The sequence below is a fragment of the Nycticebus coucang genome, chromosome 6 (genome assembly GCF_027406575.1).
Source record: "Nycticebus coucang isolate mNycCou1 chromosome 6, mNycCou1.pri, whole genome shotgun sequence".
Classification (NCBI taxonomy): domain Eukaryota; kingdom Metazoa; phylum Chordata; class Mammalia; order Primates; family Lorisidae; genus Nycticebus; species Nycticebus coucang.
Window position 1 is genome coordinate 65,422,632 of NC_069785.1, and position 14,549 is coordinate 65,437,180.

The following is a 14,549-nucleotide window of genomic DNA, read 5'->3' on the forward strand; positions in this document are numbered from 1 at the left end:
CCCAGCGCAGGCTCGGCTGGAACCCTAATGACTGGGCTCTGGGTTTAGGAGACAGGGGCGCGAAGGGCAGAGGGCAGAGGTTAGCGCCCCAGCGAGGCCCCGGCTCCCTCTCCCTGGCGCGCAGGTTTGGAAACAGGGCGGCCTGGTTGGGCCGCCGCCTCGGCGGCTCGGGTCCCCATATATAGTCATATCCACCGTCAACCGGGAGGCCGGCAGGCGGCAGCGAATGGGCGAGCGGCCCCCGCGGGAGGGGACACGGGGCGGAGGGAGGAGAGGGGGAAAGGGGGCAGGAGAAAAAAGCTTTTCCAAAAAAGTATTGGCTGTCTTGAGGAATGCGGTCGCCCCCTTGGGAAAGTACATATCTGGGAGCAGCAGGCAGCTCCGCGCTCGCACTCCCGCTCGGCCGCCCGACCGCGCACTCGCCCCGCCGCTCCCGCCGCAGCCCGAGGGCCCCTCGCCGCCGCCACCATGGACGCCATCAAGAAGAAGATGCAGATGCTGAAGCTCGACAAGGAGAACGCCTTGGACCGAGCCGAGCAGGCAGAGGCCGATAAGAAGGCGGCAGAAGACAGGAGCAAGCAGGTCTGCGCCTCCCCGGCCGGGCGCCCCCGAGCCCGGGGCCCGAGCCTAGCCCCTCGCCCCCCACCCGAGCGCCCGGGGTGCCACCCACCACCCTCACCCGGAGCGCCCAGGGGCGCGCGTCTGTGACGGGGGAGGGGAAGCGCAAGGCTCAGGCTCGTTCGAACTTCAGTCTTGTCTCGGGACGCTGATTTCCCTCGGCTGGTTCCCAGAGCCCGCGAAGTCAGTTCAAGTCCTAGAGGGACTTGACTGTCAGGTCTGGGAATCAGTTTGCCGGAAGCAGGGGACGGGCCCCGGTTCCTGGGGAAGTTTGAAGGAAGGGCGACGGAGGGGAAAGGGAGTCAAGTCCTGAAAGCGGAGTTCTTTGGACTTTTAACTGGGAGTGGGGAACCTTACGCTGGGATGGAGACTTTGGGGGAGGAAAGGGAGCATGGATTTGTGTGCTAAGAACAAAGATGGGACAGGATGGAGGATACAGCCCCAAAGCCAGGCACACAGGGGCGTTTTGTGCGCCCCCAAGTTGTGGACTCGAGCCCGCCGAGACTTCGGCAGGAGACTGGTCCCAGGGGAGGTGGGGTGCGGGGTGAGCCACCGAGCGGTTCCAGCTCTGGGAGAGAGAAGGTTACTTAGGGTCCCTGGAGCTCCAACTCGGTAGCGCCCCAAGCCCAAGGGGCCCTTGCCGACCCGGCGCCCTGTGTTGTGTGTCTCTAACACCCGGTCCGTGCCGGCCACCCGCGCCCGCCCGCCGCTGCCCCCCAGCTCGAGGAGGACATCACGGCCAAAGAGAAGCTGCTGCGGGCGTCGGAGGACGAGCGGGACCGGGTGCTGGAGGAGCTGCACAAGGCGGAGGACAGCCTCCTGGCCGCCGACGAGGCCGCCGCCAAGGTACCCGGGGCGCGCGGCACCGCGCAGCGCACGAAAGGCTAACTCTGTCTTTTTCTTTCTCTCTCCCTCCCTGTCCTTCCCTGTCTCTCTCCCGCTGTCCCTGTCCTTTTGGTTCTGTGCACCACACCCACCCCTCTCCTGCGGGATCACGCTGCCTGCTGCACCCCCCGCCCCTTCCCCATCCCCTCCGGCCAACTCCCAGCTGGAAGACGAGCTGGTGTCGCTGCAAAAGAAACTCAAGGGTACTGAAGATGAACTGGACAAATACTCCGAGGCTCTCAAAGATGCCCAGGAGAAACTGGAGCTGGCGGAGAAAAAGGCCACCGATGTAAGTGCACGCTCACACTGCTTCCATCACCTCCTGCCCACGTGGCCACTCTGGGGTCACCACAGGGCCTGGAGAGCAATGGAGGAGGGTTACCTCCTCCTGCTGGACACCTGTACACAGCCCTGCCATGGCCTGAAGCACTGGATGCAGCCTCTGACTGCTTCTGCACACCTGCATTTATATCTCATCCATTTCTCTCTCTCTCTTTCTCTCTTTTTCTCTACCCGCCTAAGGGTAGAGGTGGGTGGGTGAGAAGCTGGGAGAATAGAGCAGCTGAAATTGAACTCTGGAGGTGAACAGTCACCTCCCTGGTGGCAGAAAACCCCTGAGGTGTCATCACCAAGGTTTGTGCAAAGAATACCTAGTTTTCTTTATTTTTTTTCCTTTTGCCATCTTCAATGGGTGGGAAGTTCTGGATTTTGGTAGTGGGGCTAGTCAGTGTACAGAAAGCCCAGGCTCTAAATCAAAAAAATGACATAGTAGTACTTTTACTTAGAAGGCTGAGCTTCATGATGGGACACAGAGACACTTTAAGGATTCCTTTCTCACTAACGAAGTCTTAATCCAGCTCTCAAGATCTGCCTGGGAAGACGATACTTGCTTGGGTTTGCAGTCTGAGGGCACTAGATCCAGAAAGTAAGCTGTTAGTTATATATAGCTCAGTGCTTTATATGGTATAGTGAACTAGCTGCCCCCTGCCCCTCCTGCTCACCCCTGCACCTCCTGCTCACCCCACCCCCACCTGTCAGCCTTCTGACAACCACCACATAGTTTCAGGGGTGATGCACACAGCCTGAAGCTCTACAGAGCTTTGTCCGCTGCCCTTTGGAATCTTTTTAATTGAAGAACTTGCCTCTTTGGCCTCAGAAAGTCAAGCCAAACATTAGATTTGCAAAGGACCGACTTCTTTTCGCATCATTGGATTCCATCCTAGAAGCTAATTAAGCCTAGAGGCCCAATTAGAAAAGAATTCCTTGGGAAGTTGGTAATAATGCCAAGAATGTGTGAGTACCAGGGAAAGCTGTGCCAGAAGTTGAACCATCAAGGGCAACAGCAGAATTTTTTGTAGGAGAGTAAAATGCTAAGTGCTGAAGAGTCTCACTTCTTGAAACCAGTAATGGCTTTTTGTAGCATGAAAGTCTTGAAACATATCTCCAGGTGTGCTCTGGAAATGAGAAATTAAGACACAGGACATTTAGAATCTGACAAAAAGAAATTTTCAGTGAAAGTCAAGGTTCCTGGGAAGGAGGTTTGGGGGAAACACTGACTTAGCTAAAACATTTAAATTATAAACTACCTGTCTTTAGAAAAAGAACCAAAAAATATATAACTCTGAGCCTGCTTTGTATAATGCAGATCAGATGTATGTTCCATATGTGGCTAAATGGAAGATGCCTGTCTCCCCCAAATTCTCCAGCAGAACGTTTATTTAGCTTTTTCAAAAGAGCCGCTGATAGATCAAGGAGAGATATTCCTTATAAGGAAAAGAATGCAGAGAATTTGAAAATAGTCCAGTAAGACTAAAAGCAAGAGAAAGAAGAAAAATGCTATTTCAACTCTTCAGAAAAAAAAAAAGAATAATTATTGTAACTCTGTAGTGCCATCATGTCTTCATTGAAAAGTCTTGTTTAAGGGAGCTTTAGAATCAATGGGGTGGGGCAGAAATGGAAAAGCAGCTATCTAAAGTCAGTGGGGGGTGGGGCCAGCAGGGGAGGGAGGTTCTTGAATGGTGTTTTGATTCCTTTTTTTCCCACTGGAAAATTGTCCCTAAATATGGAATACTTTTTTTTGGTAGTGTATTGGTCATCTTCTCCTTTAAGACACTTTAACTTGTTTAGAACCTCTAGGGATGTTGAAGTCTGTGAAGAAATGCTGTAGAGTAGCTTAACTATAAAGGATACCTTCTAAGAACTGTGTCATTAGGTGACTTCATCATTGTGTGAACCTCAGCATGTACAGCACTTACACAGACCTAGATGGTATAGCCTACTGCAAACCTATGTGTGGCTCTGTGGTACAGCCTCTTACCCCTAGTCTACAACCCCATACAAGATGTTACTGTACAGAATACTGTAAGCAATTGTAACGCAAATCACTGGGCAATAGGAATTTTTGAGCTCCATTATAATCTTATCGGACAAGGGTTGTATACGTCCATTGTTGACCAAACATTGCAGTGCATGACCATAGTTAATTTCCAAACTAGCAAAAATAGCCAAGACTTGAGGAGGAAAAGGCAGATGTCACTGGAGAAAGAAGGAAGTCGGAAGAAAAATGCGTAGAATCAAATTGTTTAGTTCCAAGGGTGCTCTTCCTAGTTCAGAAGGTTGTCATTCAGGAGGTAGCATCCCTGATGGATTTGTTCTGGATTTTTTGTTGTCTTTCTACTCAAGTGAAAAGTGAGGCTGAAGAAGATACAAGGCTCGTGGGAGTTGTTTTGTTTTTTGGGCCCCAATCCCTTCTGCAATAATTGTAATGTATCTATTTACAGAATGTGAGTCTTTATCCCTTGTAGGTCTTCCTAAATTAGTGATTCACAACTTTTCTAAACAATCATTTAGGGAAGTTTTAAAACCCAAAGTCAGGCTGCACTCCCAGGCCAATTAAATCAGAATCTCTGGGGGTGGAACACAAATGGCAGTATTTTTTAAATGCCCAAGTGATTCCATCCTTCAGCCAAGGATGAGAACAACTGTCCTGATGATATCAGCATGAAAATGAACTCACCTGAAACTGACCTTCCCAGGTATTTGAAAAACAGGACATTAAGTCAATAGTTGGCTGCTTGGAACACTTGCAAGTGTCCATCAGTTTCCCTGGCTGTTTCCGCGGGTTTCCAGACACCCGCTACCCCCAATCCTCAAAGCTGGACGCCCAGAGCCTGTGCGCTTAGGGGAGGAGCTGTAACCTCCGGGCCTGCCTGACCAGATGAACAGCATGGAAACAAAGCAAGAGGCTCCACCTACAGGATGTGAGGGCTCAAGCTGGGGTTTGTGAGAGTCTCAGCAGAGGCTGAGAAACTGGACAGAAAATGAGTCAGAAAAGCAAAGGTTCCTTGTTAGGGCTTGGAGGAGGGGGGATCGTCAAGCATGTTTTCTTTTTCTTCATTATTCCCACTTAAACATATCAAGAGCTGACTTTAAGTGCCTTTTTTGACAAAGGTGAGGGGGGAAAGCCGTGAGACTTAGAAAGCATTTTAAAACGCAGCCTGGGGAGACTCCAGTTCCCAGAGATAGATTGTTTTACGCAGTTACAGCGAGAGGCTCTCTCATCAGTTTCTGTGGCCCTCTTTGGGATGCCTTTAGCAGGCATCACAGTCCAACGTAGAATGGGCGCTTGTGGGAGGAGCCTAATTCCAGGCCAATTTCAGGCAATCTTACAGGCTGGTCTAAGTAAGACCAGAGAAAGTTGTAAGGAGAGGTGACCCTTGAGATGATTGCGTTTACCGAAAGTGAAGCTGAAGCTCGTTTTTTTTTTTTTTTTTTTTTTTTTTTTGGCCGGGGCTGGGTTTGAATCCGCCACCTCCGGCATATGGGGCCGTCGCCCTACTCCTTTGAGCCACAGGCGCCGCCCAAGAGGCTCGCTTTTGATAATACGGCTAATTATGGGCCCCAGCCTGACTCTTACAATAGTGCAGGTGTATTAATTAATAGCTATCATTTGAGTCCTTAACTATGTACAAAGTATTGTGCTAAGCACCTTCTTATAATTCTCATAGCAGCCCTCTGGGGAAAGTACTATTATCTCCACTGCTACAGAAGCCCAGAGAAGTCACGTTATTTACCCAAAGTCACACAGCAGGGAACCAGAAACTAGATTCAACGTAGGAAAACTGCTTTTAGAACATAAGGTCTAACCACCGTGCTCTTTCTGTTATTGGTTTTCACTTCGTTAAGTTTTTGGTTTTGTTTTTTGTTTGGTGGGGGGGCGATGTTGTGGTTAGGTTCTTGTATTCTGGGATTCTTTACCACGAGGAATCAGTCTACTTTAGGGCACGTTCAGACTCTAGCTCAGCTTCTCTCCCTGCTGGCCATGGGAATCAGGACTCTGGAGCTGAGCGCTCCCGCGGCCACCAGGAGCCGCCCTCGCCTTTAGCCATCAGGTCCGTTACCCCAGGTCACCACCGCGCCAGGGAGGAGCGCTGAGCGTTTAAGGCACTCACGCAGCGTCCTCCCTGCCAGCAGGACTCAGCCGGCCAGGTATCCCTGCAGCGAACCCCGCCCGCCGCTGCCTCGAGCATGCGCAATGCCTCCCGTGGGTCTCAAATTCCCGGGATCGGCGGCGCGCGCCCCGCCCGGCCGAACCAGCCCTGGGCGCTCGCGCACCAGCCTGCGGTTCGTCTGCGCTGCCCCGGAGGCCGCGACTTCCGGGCTGCGCCTGGGCCGCAGGGGGCGCCGCAGTCGCGCAGAGCGGACCGGCGTTCGGCGGCGGTGGCGGCCACAGCGCAGCAACCGGCCTCTCCCACCGCAGCCCGCCGCCGCCCCGCGCGATGGCGGGGAGCAGCTCGCTGGAGGCGGTGCGGAGGAAGATCCGGAGCCTGCAGGAGCAGGCGGACGCCGCGGAGGAGCGCGCGGGCAGCCTGCAGCGCGAGCTGGACCACGAGAGGAAGCTGAGGGAGACCGTAAGGGCCCCACCCATCACCCGCCACCCCCACACACGCTTCCAGGCGCACCTGGGCCAGCTGGTGCCGGCTCTGGGGAAGGCCCTGCCCGTCTCTTCTGCCTTTCCCTACGGTCTCCATGATCTAAAGTAAAAACTCCCAGGGGGAAGCAGGGGTGGTGCTGAGAAGGTTCTGGAAGCAGCACTTTCCTAGAAAGGGGCTTCATGTCTGGGGTGGTGGCCTTCGGTCCCTAGGTGTGCACTTTACACTGCTAGCATTATTTGCTCTGAGAGGGGGAGGGAGGAGGCCCCTCCCTTTGGAGACCCTTCCGTTGGGAAGGGTTGTTGGCAGAGGAAGGGTGTGAGGCACTGCGGGCCTTGGGGGTCTGGGGATGCTAAAACTCTGAGGTCCCCGGTCCTGGAAGCCTGTGTCTCTGTGTTGGTGGAGACATTGACATCTTAACAGAGCCAGCTTATATCGTATGCAGGCCTTTTACCCTTCCCTTTCTTCACCATTCCTACTCCCAAGTTCTCCTATACAGATAGATAGTCCTTTGTTACCAAGTTTTGAAAAAAGTTGGCTAAATGTCAACGGTTATTGGGTGTATTCTCTTGCCGGCTTCCCGTCCCCCCTTGTTGAATTTAATACCTGGCTTCCTTCCTTTCTCCTAAGGCAAATGTATCCAACAAACAGGAACGAGATTTCAAGGGTAGTTTAGGTATTTGATATTTGTTGATTCTGAGTGTGTTTTAAATCAAGATATTCAAACACCTTGGGAATTTTATGACAAGGCATAATATGATGTCCAGCTGTGCTTAATATACAGCACACTTCTAAGTTGAGTAAATGGCTGTATGGCTATCTGCAGAGCTGTTTTCCATAAAATATCAAGAAGCAAATGGGTCCTCTTCAGAGGAAAGCTTAACTAGAAGGAATTTCAGATAAAATACAGACAGAAATAAGGACATCAAAAGGCAAAAGTAATTTTCAGTATTTGCTTTAGGGGGTAAGTTAGCAAAAGCCCTGTGATGTCTCTGAATTTGGCTAGGTGATAAATGAATTTCACCTCCTTCTCTGGCTAGCTGCTGCCCTTGAACCATGAGAACTAATAAAACAAGAACTCTGCACCCAGGCTGCTAAGCTTTGAACCCTGGATCCACTTCTTACTAGCTGTGGGCAAGTTACTTAATCGCTCAGTGCCTTGGTTCCCTTGGTGTAAAATGTGAGTAATAATAGCACCTGCACATTGATTAAAGCAGGTGGTATGTAAAAACATTACAGTGGTGTTTGGCACAACAGAGTGAGTGCTGAGTGTCAGCTGTTACTACACTACACAGCCCTGGTTTATCTTTCAGTTCACCCAGCAAAGGGTCTTAAAAATGTGGCCCCTTGACATCATAACACTATTTAATGCTATTAATCAACAATATTTTCTTTTTGGATCTTGAATGGAGGGAGGAAGTAGGCAGACTAGAAGGAACATTTGGCAGGTTTAATGGTGGAAGTCAGAAGAACTCCCCTTACTCTGCTAAGAACTGGAATGTGGGATCATATACAGGAGGGCCTTGTACTGACTCCTGGCCTAGAGATTGACACAAGAGATAATTTTTATGAGGGGCAGTTATTACTTTTAAACTTAACCTTCTATTTTGTGCATCGTTTTTATGCCGGTACTCTGCCTGCTGGTCAATTGGCTAAACAATGCTTTCATTCTTTCCAAAGCTTTATGTCAAAAGTGCAGTTTCATGTTTTAAATAAACTTTGAAAACTGTCTACCTGGGTGACTGGACACAGAACCTTATATGATAATTCGAGGACTGGGTCATACCATTGAAGAGAGACTTTCAGGTTGAGAATTGTCCCTAACTTCTGAAACTGGAACTTAAACCTACCTGATTTAAGTAGTTGTTAAACCTAGCTTGGACTGTGAGTTGAGCTAGCAGTAACAGTTTCTCTTGGCAGCAAAGATAAAGGTTTAGTGACTAAGCCATGAACCACTGCAAAAAAATATTTGACCGGAAAGTTGGCCTAAATTCAAATACTCAAAGGTTCAGACAGGCTGGAGTTAATAGGCTCTATTAATCCAAAACTTACCTTGGTAAAAAGCAGCCATCCCTTATTTCCTCCTAGTTTGTTTTCCCAAGGTGTGTGGGCCCTTCAGAATGTTAGAATGAGGGGACTTTGCTTGGGTGTAATGATTGACTAGGTCTTGTAACCTACTCAGGTTTTGTTTTTTTGTCATTATTTAAAAAAAAAAAAAATACCATAAGGAGTAACTATCTTTCCTCCTTTCTGGGTAGTACCCAGCAAACAAGGAGACTTAGCAGCTGTAGCTGGTCAGTTCTTAATCGGTAACTTTGTTCAAATCATAGGAAACAACCAATCTACAAAAATTTCCATCCCATTTCCTCTTTAGATTTGGTAGATATTTCTGGGATGAGGAAACTAAGTGCATTTTGTGCTTGCATTGGCACTCCCAGAGTGGCTGTAATTGGAATGTATCCCCTCAACGCTGCTTTCATATGCAGGCAGGGTGGAGGGACTACAATGCCTTGTTCATGTCTGTTCTCCCTCATTATACAAATATGTCCTAGAAATTATGGGCTTTGGCACAGATAGAGGAGGTTGTGTTTATCTATTATCCATGGGAGTGCCCCTTAATGTCATCAGTGGGTTGTTTTTTTTTTTTTCACCCTTTTCTTACCATATAAGGGCAGAAGTTTAGCTTGGCTCCAGTCACTTGGTCTTACACAGCAAGTTGAGTGAAATCTTCTCTGTATAACTGCAGTTTGCATGAAATAAAAGATCTGACCTTTGATCATCCCATGTTCCACCATGGTTCAGGCAGGACTTTGGAAATATATTCCAGAGGATTTTCTTTTCTTTTCTTTTCTTTTTAAGGATAGTATATTCTCCCAGTATTCTTAATAGCATTAACTAGAATGCCATTTTTTTTTTAAGTAAAAGTCACTTCTATTTTCAATTTTTGTTGCACAACTGGCTAAAACATCTGGACTTCATGAAAAAGCCTTGTAAACGTGTTTTTGTTGTTTTTTTCCTCCCCAGATCCAATTTGTTGTAATATTTTCCTGTATTGGGATGGGCATGATCTTGACTCCTATATAGTGTCTTGTTGGGGGTAGGGGAATGGCGTACATGCCCTTGTTTTCTGTATAGATGCTATCACCTCAGGGAAGGGCTGTGTGCAATTCCAAGACACCTCACAAGTGCAGAGCGTTAGGAGGCTGTTTAACAACAAATCTGCAGTAAGACATTGGTAGCCTTTACTAACACAGCAGTGCCTTTTTTGAGTAGCTCATTACATGTTGGAACACAATAGCACTTGTGAAATGAAAGAAACCAGCATCCCAAACCGAAATTGGGATTGACTTCACTGGCAGTCAACACATGGGCCATTGTTAGAAGAAAGCTAACCCAGTACACTATGGTTGATTTATGTGCCTGGAAATAATTCGTGTCTGGGGTCTTGACCTCCACAAATGCCTTGTTATTTATACCTGGTTTTAAATAACAGATAGTTGGCATGGCTATGGACTTGTACTGACAGAGGCAGCAGCAGGTCCTTAAGACTACCCAGGTTCTGTGATAAAAACAACCTTAGAAAACATCCAAATAAGCCTCAAAACTTAGAAAAATTATACCGGGAGTAAAGGCTAGTGAAGTTAACAGGTGTGAGGCTTCTTAGGTATAAAGCATAATAAGTCAGGGAAGAAAAAGTAAAAATAAGAAAGATAAAAAAGTGTCCTTAAGTCATAAAATAAAACATATCTTGAATTTTAAGGAACCAAACAAAGGTTTCGATTAGCCCAGCATAACAAGACCTGCAGAGCCTGTCAGAGTCCAGGGTTTTCCCATAAAGATCGCCGTGCCTCAGGCACTTCTCCCAAGTCCTGACTTTAACCTACAAGTACCTTCACTTGTCCTCCTCTGTGACCTCTAAGGCAGTAGACATTGACTTCTGGGCTACAGAGCAAATATTCTAGTCCATATGTGAGCTGTTACCTGTTAGTGTTATTTTATGACATTTTCTATTTCATACCCTACTTTATTCTAAAAAAGATTGAGATGACTTGCTCAGTAGATGGTTTTCATAACAATAATTGTTCCCTAGTCCTAGCTGTGGTCTGTTCCTGAAGGCTTTCCTTGGGAAATTGGGGTGGGTGGTGTAGGGGGTAGGAGAATTTCCCAAGCTGATATCAGAAGAGAGAGTAACTCCAGGAGTAAGAAATGCCAATTGAGAAGTTCCTGGGAGGCCAGGAGGAGAAGTGACAAGTGGAGAGCAGGCCCATGGGAAGCCAAGGAACTTAGGTTATAGTCTTGTCTCACACCAATGGCTGTGTGGCCCAAGCAGCACTCCTGCTAAAAGTTCTCCCCCCCCCCGCCCCCCTTTTATAACAATGAGCAGCTTCCACAGAATTTTCCAGTTCCTTTGGGTGGTGGTTGGAGGAATGAAGGAGGTTGCTTATTCATAGAGCAGAATCTCCACACCGCCGCCTCCCATCCCCTGTCCCCCACCAATTCCCTGAATCAGAATTTCTAGGGATGGGACCTGGAAGTTTGTACTGTTCATCCTCATCTGCTAGTTGATTCTGACACTCAACCAGTCGGAACTACTAACTTGGATGGTGCCTGAGCACCCTGCCAGCTAAAAATTTGAGATTCCATTTTTCAGACTTCCAAGCATTCCTCAGGAAGGGCCAGCTGCCTGCAGGTCTGCTCCATGGGTGCATACCGTGTCTTGGCTTTGTGTGGCAAACTGGCTCCTAGAAACAGGTCTCCATTCCCCGTCATGCCAGGCACCCTGTGTGAGGCCCTGTTGGTATTCCTGTAGGATATATGCCCTAATGTCAAGGACGCTAAGGTTCTACAGAATGCTCCCGGGGGAAGCATGAGTGACATTTATACAAAAGCATCTTGCTGAACACAGTGCCAAGAGCTAAGAGAAAGAATGGTTGGGGGTGGGGCAAAGAAGAGGGAAGACATATATTGATTGGTGAGAACCTTGCAGGGGATAAAAGAAGGTGCTGTCTCCTTCCATTCCAGTGACCCGGCTGTATGGGGAGCTACAGACAGAACCAACTGTCACCCAGAAGGCTGTGTTCCCCAAGGATAAACAATCTTTCTGTGAGGTTTGGGCCCCACTCTAAAGCACGGCAGAGAACTTAGAACTTGTTGGCTCTAAAAATGTTTTGAAAATGTTGTGACAATTCTCTGATAGGCCACAACGTCTGAAACCAGGATATTTGCCTTCATATTAAAAATAATAGTAGTAAGAGAAGAAAGGAGGAAAAAGAAAAGAAAATGCACAGTATTTATGAGTACATGACTCAGGTACTCTTGCAGAGTCGTTTTTGTTTTTGGTATTGGGGGGGTTTGTTTGGGGGTATTTCGTTTGTTTTGCTCTTGTTTTTGCTTCAGCTTTCAGAGTTGTTTATTTTTCCTCCTGTTCATAAAAGGAATAGAATTTTACTGGAAATGGAAAATATAGAAAAGCGAAGAAATCTTACCTGACCCAAAAGGATACCCCTAATGCGGATATCCTCTCAATTTTTTTTTAAATAGGTATGATGATTTTTAAAATACATGTGTCATCCTGTTACCCCCACCCTTCCTCAAAAAAAATAAAAGCAAAACAACAACAAAGAAAAACAGCCAGTCGTTGGTCAGTCCCTCCTAGCGGGGCCCAGGTAGTAGCTCTGCACTGATAATGATTTTCTTTGTAGGAAATACAGTTGTAAACTCTCCTCCTCCGACTCATTTCACATTTGCTCTGCTCCCTGTCAGTCACTACGTTTTTGTCAAGTTGAAGGTATCTTTAAATGTGTTTGTAGAATCCTTCACTCTGTGGTAGTTGATAGCCGTAGTGCCTTCATCACCCTCTTCCAGATAAAATTTAAACTCTCATGAATGTAGATGAGCAAAGAGCTCATATTCCTTTGATCCAAGGCTGTCACCACCGTCCCTAACTACATGTACGATTGCCAAGTCTGTATCACAGGTCCATGAGCTAAGAAAGTAGCTTTTATTTAAATTAGGTTGGTTTTACTCTTTTTTTTTTTTTTTTTTGAGCCCATACTCTGTGCAGAGAACTATAGGTTCATAATTGTAACAATTTCTTACCACAGGAAGTGACAGTTGCCTCCATAGGAAAGAAACATTTCAGAGCTAGATAGCAAGTAAAAATAGTATCTGTGTTGCTCTCTTTCGGAATTTGATACTTTTCTTCACTTGTAAGAAATTTCATAGGCTTATGTTAAAAACACTTGGCAAATTTTCTTGGCTCTATTCCAGCGTGCCCAGATATTCTAAAGAAGTTACTGAAAGAGGGGGTGGGGTGAGTTACTAGAATGAGTTAGGTCTATAGATACGGCATATATTTTAGAACCAACGACTTTTAAAATAATTCTAGTTCCTTTGTAAAGCTCCTTTGAGAAAGTGGCTAGGAGAAAGAGTTGTATGAAACTCCCGAGTCTGACTTCTGACTGTACTGCTATTATCTTATGTGGCTGAACCTGGGTGAGTCTTGGTGTCTCTGCACACACCTCAGGCCCAGAAAGCTCGCCTTTAATACCGAAGTAAAGCCAGCGCATTGAAATCTATGGAAGAAAGGAACCACATGAGATAATGTCTGTCCGATGAGAATTGTGTGCATAGGTTTGTATATACCCAAATATGTATGTGCCTTGTATAAATCAATGTAAAAAGCATTTCTGAGAACTCCAGAGTTGACTAGGGCTTGTAATGCACTTAAAGGTAGCTCACCACAAGGCTCCGGCCTCCTGACTGAAGTCAGCGTTTCTGTCCCAGCCACTTCCTGAAGGCCACTTCCCTCACTTTCTCTCCAACTCTGAAATGCTTTTCACTCTCTCTGCCTAGGCGGAAGCCGACGTAGCTTCTCTGAACAGACGTATCCAGCTGGTTGAGGAAGAGTTGGATCGGGCCCAGGAGCGTCTGGCAACAGCTTTGCAAAAGCTTGAGGAGGCCGAGAAGGCAGCAGATGAGAGTGAGAGGTGAGAATGCCCCATCCGGCCACCTTTTAGCCCAGGCCCTTTCTGCTGGTGGAAAGAACAGGAGGGCTTCTCTGATCTCTGACGTTTAAGGATTTTACAGTTCCTTGGGGGGGTTCATCTCCTCCATTCATCCTAGGTACAACTTGGTTGGTTTTGTTCATTTAACATCAGCGGAATACTTTGTGCCGAGTACTGTTCTAGGTCCTAGAGTTACAAAAAAGAAAAAGATGTCCTGCCTGCCCTCATAAAGTGGACCGTCCCATGAGGGAGACAGAAACGTAAACAAGAAATTGCAGGGATACATGTTGGTTCTTTTCATTCCTACTAATCACAGAGCAATTGTGCATTTTTACAAATACATAGTATAACTTTATTCTCAAATAGACCAAGTAAGATAAGCCTAGATAAAAAGAACTGTGGGCTGTCCTGTGTCAGCCTAACAAGTAGGTGGGGGAAAAAAGGCACAGGTAACACAAATATGATCTGCAAAAGTCAGTTATTTGGGGCTTGGACCTAATCCAGATGAGATGTGCACACAGTCTGGTGCTCATGTACTCTGAGCCTGCCGCCTCCTAGCCTGGCCCTCCCTGGCTTAATTCTCCAAGATTCAGCTTTTGGTAGTAAAGGGAAAACATGGTTCATATAGAACAGCACTGCCTGTGTGTTCTAGAAAGCATTTCTCTTATGCTCAGTTGTTCAAGTTAATGTATTTGCCACGTTGCATAGAAAGACTCCATGAGACGAGAGTGTTCTGCTGCTTAATGGATGGCGTGGCAGTATTGAAGGGGCTCCAAACACCGAAACTGTGTCTGTCTGTGCGTTGACCCGGACAGGTGAATGCAGTCAGTCATGCTGTCCATTTCTCTGTATTCAAAGTGACCCTGCCACCAGATATAACTAAAAAGCGTCTTTAAAGTTTTCAGCTTGTTATGCGTTGTTGCTTAGTATTTCTTCAAGAGTTTTGGAATTCTTTAAGATTAATAATCATTTCTTACAGGATACACATAACAGTGGTTTTGTGGCTGACTTCTTTCTGAAATACTCTCATCCTTGAGCCTTAAAGGCAACTTGTTAATGTTAGACTTTGGAGATAAAGGAACTTAGAAATCATTTACTACAGTCCCTT

General features: G+C 47.0%; 1 protein-coding gene across 27 annotated transcripts in view; it reads left to right on the top strand.

Annotated features, from left to right (window-relative positions):
* Positions 1–282: 282 nt before the first annotated feature.
* TPM1 (tropomyosin 1) overlaps positions 283–14,549 on the top strand; it is a 28,368-nt gene continuing 14,101 nt past the window's right edge. For 8 of the 27 annotated variants that reach the window (XM_053594398.1, XM_053594394.1, XM_053594410.1 and 5 more), the window contains exons 1-3: positions 283–582; positions 1,339–1,464; positions 13,290–13,423. In XM_053594398.1, the coding sequence (XP_053450373.1) occupies positions 469–582; positions 1,339–1,464; positions 13,290–13,423 (374 nt within the window). In that variant the 5' untranslated portion in view covers positions 283–468. Of the gene's footprint in view, positions 583–1,338; positions 1,465–1,666; positions 1,793–6,108; positions 6,414–13,289; positions 13,424–14,549 lie in introns of those variants that run through there. The other 19 variants (XM_053594397.1, XM_053594393.1, XM_053594411.1 and 16 more) reach the window with 6 other exon arrangements.